The sequence below is a fragment of the Vicia villosa genome, linkage group LG6, assembly GCF_029867415.1.
Source record: "Vicia villosa cultivar HV-30 ecotype Madison, WI linkage group LG6, Vvil1.0, whole genome shotgun sequence".
Lineage (NCBI taxonomy): Eukaryota > Viridiplantae > Streptophyta > Magnoliopsida > Fabales > Fabaceae > Vicia > Vicia villosa.
Window position 1 is genome coordinate 8,931,210 of NC_081185.1, and position 6,149 is coordinate 8,937,358.

General features: G+C 41.3%; 1 protein-coding gene across 1 annotated transcript; it reads left to right on the forward strand.

The window, feature by feature from the left end:
• The first annotated feature begins 1,165 nt into the window (after window positions 1-1,165).
• On the forward strand, window positions 1,166-4,451 carry LOC131613174 (uncharacterized). Its single transcript, XM_058884867.1, has 3 exons — window positions 1,166-1,261; window positions 2,620-3,814; window positions 4,447-4,451. The coding sequence occupies exons 2-3, from the start codon at window positions 3,103-3,105 to the stop codon at window positions 4,449-4,451; spliced, it is 717 nt and encodes a 238-aa protein (XP_058740850.1). The 5' UTR covers window positions 1,166-1,261; window positions 2,620-3,102.
• The last annotated feature ends 1,698 nt before the right edge of the window (window positions 4,452-6,149 follow it).

Genomic DNA, 6,149 nt, shown 5'->3' on the forward strand with positions numbered 1-6,149 from the left:
ATATCCCTAGCAGATTGTTGTGCAGAAGTATCCATCTTCCCCACTGAGTTTCTTTCCTCAGTAAAGATTCACATGCATCCTCAGCAGAATCTATGTCCATCCAGGATTTCCCCAGCGGAATGCGTCCTATACAAGCAAGTTGGTCACTCCCCATCAGAGTTGTCTTCATGACTTGCCCTAATCTTCACATCCCCAAGGTGTCGAGAATTTGCTTCTCCAATGAAGTTGCCTGGGTATCCCCAAGCAGGATTTATTCCCCAAAGAGAGCTCGCATCCAGATTTGATCATCTCCAGCAGATTTCTGATCCATCTTTGCCAGGTTGCAGTTTGTGACCCTTGGTCACTCATCTTGTCCTCCCCGTAGAGTTTTGTATTCTCTCCAGGACTTCTTCAGCAATTCAGTGCTCCTCCGTTGTCTCCCTAAGCAACGTTCAAATCATGCATCATTCACATTACATTCTCTAAGCAAGTAGCGTCTTCCTTCTCGGGTGCGTTATTCTATAAACATTCATACATGCATCATGCATAAATCATATCATATCTGTCTCTTTTTGCAGGAAAGTTATCCAGATTCAAATGCTCCCCAGAGAGCAATGTTCGCCTAACCATTACAGGCGTTATCCTGATATTGAGATCAGAAGAGGATTGTCAATTCATCCGTTGAAGACATTCCGTTCCTGGCGCATACAGTTCGGATGAGATATCTGTCCTTATTATTGATATTCAGATCAGTTGAAGGGATCGCTTCCGGATCTTCCAAGATCTTCCTGAGGAGCCAGCCACTGATATCTAGATCAGATGGAGATGTCTGCCTGGTTGACTTTGTCATTTAGAAGAGGATTGTTCTACTTATTTTCTGGCGTAGCTCAGATCAGTTCAAAGACATTCCTATTCCCGATGCCCCCAGATCGGTGGAAGATATTTGTTCCTATCCTGATATCCAGCTCAGTTGAAGGAACCGCCTCCTGTAACACCCGTATAATTTTAATATTAATTTAATTGGATTATTGAATTAATAATTAGAATTATTAGGGATTTTGTGAAAATAATGATTAAATGATGGTTTATGGCATTTGGGTCATATGAGTAATTAGTAAAAGAGGGAGGGTGGTTTTATAATCCTTTTTACTAAAATATTATTATTTTCATAATTGGGATTTGGGAAGAAGAAAGAACGTGAAAGAGCAAAGGGACTGAGAACACGAAGAGCTGAAGGAGATCTGTAGAGGGAGAGACCAAAGATCAAGAACAAGTATCTGAGGTAAGGGGGGACTCTCCATTTAATCTCTATTATCGTGTTATGAGTAGTAATGTTGATTAGGGATATTGTTTGGTTGATTGATTCTAATTTCTGAAATATTCATCTGTGTTCATTATTTGGGTTTGAACTGTAATCCCTAACAATTGATAGATTTAGGGTATGATGAATAGAATTGGTTAGAGAATCATATGCTATTGTTTGTGGATGAATTCGTACACTGTTAGATGCATTTTTTCTGGTTTTTGGACTCAATTTCGTAGACTGGTATGAGTGGGAACGAATGGGTTTTTGGACTGTGTCGAATTCTGCAGGTTACTGGGCATTTTCTGGTGTTTCGCGTATGAAACAGTGCCATACGCGTATGGCATGAGGCTGATACGCGTATGGGGGACACTCCCAAGGGGCTATACGCGTATGATACGCAGTTGCCCTGTCCCAAGAACCATGTACTGGTGTGTTGCGTATGAGAGCGTATGAGGATGCTCATACGCGTATGGGAATAATTAAAGAGGAAAATTATTCTGGTGATACGCGTATGGCAAGGCTAATACGCGTATGGAATTTTGGAAAGAGGAAAATGACTCTGGTGATACGCGTATGGAGAGCTGATACGCGTATGGGATGGTTTACAGGCTATTTTGTGTTCTGGTAAATTGCGTATGATACGCGTATGAGGCAGGGTGATACGCGTATGGACGCGTATGGACCATATGATACGCGTATGGCGTGCTGTGTGTGAAATTTCTGTTTTGTGATTTTTCTGGAAAGTTCGATGATGTGTAACTTTCTGTTGGTATGTTTATTTGTGTACTGTTTAGTACTGTGTAAACCTTGTGATGTGATTCTGTGGTTTACTGATGATTGAATATGTTGAATGATGTGATATATATATGAACATGCTTGTTGTTGATAATGGTGATGATGGAATGAGTATAGTTGATGCTACTCATAGATTGGTAATGATGAAAGTATGTTATATATATATGTTACATGCATTCATAAACATGAGTTGAATCCTATATGATGAGAGGATTCATCGAGGGGCAGAATTCCCATTGTGTGGAATTCGTGCTGGCAGGGCCGTTTCTGAATTGATGATAGATCGGTCGGTGGATGATTCCACTGGTGATAATTGGTACCACATGCATAGTGTCAGTTTCATACATGTGCATGATTTGTTATAATATGATCGTATATGTTATGTGATGATTGTCTGTTTATCTGGGGATATATGAATGGTGATTGTCTGAATATGAAACGATTGGGTGAATGATATAACTATGATATGTTATTATTTATGATGTGATAACATTGGTTAACTGTGATGAGACTCACCCTTACTTGTTGTCATTTTTCAGATTGAGGATAGCGGCGCGACTTGGTGAGGATTAGCTCATAAGTCGGTTGTTAGTTATAGTGTCGGTGTCATGCTCTGGTAGATGTAACACTGGGAACACGTTTGTCTTTGAGTTGGTTATAACTCTATTTGGTTGTTAATTGAGTCAGATACATTATGAGGAATGTTGACTCTGTGTGTTTTCAATTCCGCTGTGTAAAACATGATTTATTTAATGTGTTATAATTTCAGTTGTTTTCAGTGAATGCATGACTATACTGACGTGGTGTTTTATTATTTATGAATTGTGATACCCCTTGCATGCTTACTCTGATTTAATAATTATTATTTGCCGCGGGTTATTAGAGGGGTGTTACAATAGTGGTATCAGAGCATAGTCGGTCGTTGTGACCAGAGTCTTGTGTCAGTCTTTTGTGTATGCGACTAATACGGGTTATTGTCGATACTTTTGTTCTGACTGGGTTATTTGTGGTTAAGCAGAACAATGGCTGGAAGAGGAAGAAACGATGATGCACTCGCTGAGGCTCTGGGCATGATTGCTGGTGTGCTTGGAGGAGGGACTGTAGGAGCAGGGATTGGTGCTGATAGGCAACTGGGGAATTTTCAGAGAAACAATCCTCCAATGTTCAAAGGCACGCATGATCCAGAGGGTGCTCAGAAATGGCTCAAGGAGGTCGAGAGGATTTTCCGAGTCATTGACTGTGCTGAGAACCTTAAGGTGAGGTTTGGCACTCACATGTTATCTGAGGAAGCTGACGACTGGTGGTTGTCAACTAAGGCTGAGCTGGATGCTGGTGATACGGCAATTACCTGGACTGTATTCAGGAGAGAATTTCTGAGGAGGTATTTTCCTGAGGATGTCAGGGGAAGAAAAGAAGTTGAATTTCTGGCACTGGTGCAAGGCAATATGTCGGTGCCGGAGTATGCTGCCAAGTTTGTGGAATTGGCAAGGTACTATGTGCACTATAATGAGGACGAAGCCAGTGAGTTCTCGAAATGTGTCAAATTTGAGAATGGTCTTCGTGACGAGATCAAGCAAGGTATCAGGTACCAGAGAATCCGGAAGTTTGTTGACCTGGTGGATTGTAGCAGGATTTTTGAGGAAGATAATATCAAGCTGAAGTCATCTCACTCTCGCGAGTTGGTTGACAGAAAGGGTAAGAAGCCTATGGATAGAGGTAAGCCATATGGTAGGGGTAAACATGTGGATTGGAAGAAACCCAGTGGGGGAGATTCCAGTGCCCGTATCAGGTGTTACAATTGTGGCGAGATGGGACATCGTAGGAATGAATGCAAGGTTGATCAGAGGAAGTGTTACAAGTGTGACCAAGTGGGTCATATTGCGGCTGACTGCAAGAAAAGGATTGTGACTTGTTTCAACTGTGGAGAAGAAGGTCACATCAGTCCTAATTGTCCTAAGCCAAAGAAGAACCAGTCAGGAGGAAAGGTTTTTGCTTTGACCGGATCAGAAACTACTCCAGAGGACAGGTTGATTAAAGGTACGTGTTTCATTCATGGCACACCTTTAGTTGCAATTATTGATACTGGGGCAACTCATTCTTTTATTTCTTTGGATTGTGCTATGAGATTGAATCTAGAGATATCTGATATAAATGGAAGTATGGTTATTGACACTCCTGCGTCGGGTTCAGTAACTACTTCGTCTGCATGCTTGAATTGTCCGGTTGACATTTTTGGTAGAGAATTCGGGATGGACCTAGTGTGCCTTCCGTTGAAAGAACTTGATGTAATCCTGGGAATGAACTGGTTGGAGTTCAACCGCGTTCATATCAACTGTTTTACAAAGACGGTAATTTTTCCTGAAGAGGTTAGTCATGGTAATCTGGAGATGACCGCTAGGCAGGTGAATGAGGCTATCGGTGATGGTGCAGCAGTGTTTATGTTGTTTGCATTGATGAATGTGAAAGGGAAAGTGGCGAGTGGCGAATTGCCTGTGGTGTGTGAGTTTCCAGAAGTCTTTCCAGAAGATGTGAATGAATTACCACCAGAAAGAGAAGTGGAGTTTTCTATTGAATTGGTTCCGGGAACTAGTCCAGTGTCGATGGCACCGTACCGTATGTCGCCGTCTGAATTGGCTGAACTGAAGAAGCAGTTAGAGGAATTGCTTGAGAAGAAATTTATTCGTCCTAGTGTTTCGCCGTGGGGTGCGCCTGTGTTATTGGTAAAGAAGAAAGAGGGTTCAATGAGGTTGTGTGTAGATTACAGACAATTGAACAAGGTTACTATCAAGAATCGGTATCCATTACCGAGAATCGATGATTTGATGGATCAACTGGTTGGAGCACGTGTATTTAGTAAGATTGATCGGAGGTCTGGGTATCATCAGATACGTGTGAAAGATGACGATATTCAGAAGACTGCTTTTAGAACGAGGTATGGACATTATGAGTATTCTGTAATGCCGTTTGGGGTTACTAATGCACCTGGTGTTTTTATGGAATATATGAACAGGATCTTTCATCCTTATCTCGATAAGTTCGTGGTGGTATTTATAGATGATATTCTGATATATTCTAAGAATGAGGAAGAACACTCAGAGCATCTCAGAACCGTGTTAGAATTGTTGAAAGAAAAGCAACTTTTTGCCAAACTGTCGAAGTGCGAATTCTGGTTGGAAGAAGTCAGTTTTCTTGGACATGTGATCTCTAAGAATGGTATTGCTGTGGATCCTACAAAGATAGAAGCTGTATCTCAGTGGGAAGCTCCGAAGTCAGTATCAGAGATTCGTAGTTTTCTTGGTCTTGCAGGTTATTACAGAAAGTTCATTGAGGGATTTTCAAAGTTAGCATTGCCGTTAACTAAACTGACCAGGAAGGGACAAGCCTTTATTTGGGATGCCAAGTGTGAAGAAGGATTCCAAGAGCTTAAGAGGAGATTGACTAGTGCTCCTATATTGATTTTGCCGATTCCGACAGAATCATTTGTGGTCTATTGTGACGCATCACTGATGGGTTTAGGTGGTGTATTGATGCAGAATCAACAAGTGGTCGCTTATGCGTCGAGACAACTCAAAGTGCATGAAAGGAATTATCCGACTCATGATTTGGAGTTGGCAGCTGTGGTGTTTGTTTTGAAGTTGTGGCGACACTATTTGTATGGTTCGAGATTTGAGGTGTTCAGTGATCACAAGAGCTTGAAGTACCTCTTTGATCAGAAAGAGCTGAATATGAGACAGAGAAGGTGGTTAGAATTTCTGAAGGATTACGATTTTGGTTTGAATTATCATCCGGGTAAGGCAAACGTCGTGGCTGATGCATTGAGTAGGAAGACTTTGCATATGTCTATGTTAATGGTGAAGGAATTGGATTTGATTGAACAGTTCAGAGACTTGAGTTTAGTGTGTGAAGGTACTCCTACTAGTGTTAAATTGGGTATGCTGAAGTTGACTAGTGGTATTCTTGAAGAAATCAGAGAAGGTCAGAAAGCTGATGTTGGATTGATTGATAAGTTGACTTTGGTTAATCAAGGCAAGACTAATGAATTCAGAGTCGACGAGAATGGTATACTAAG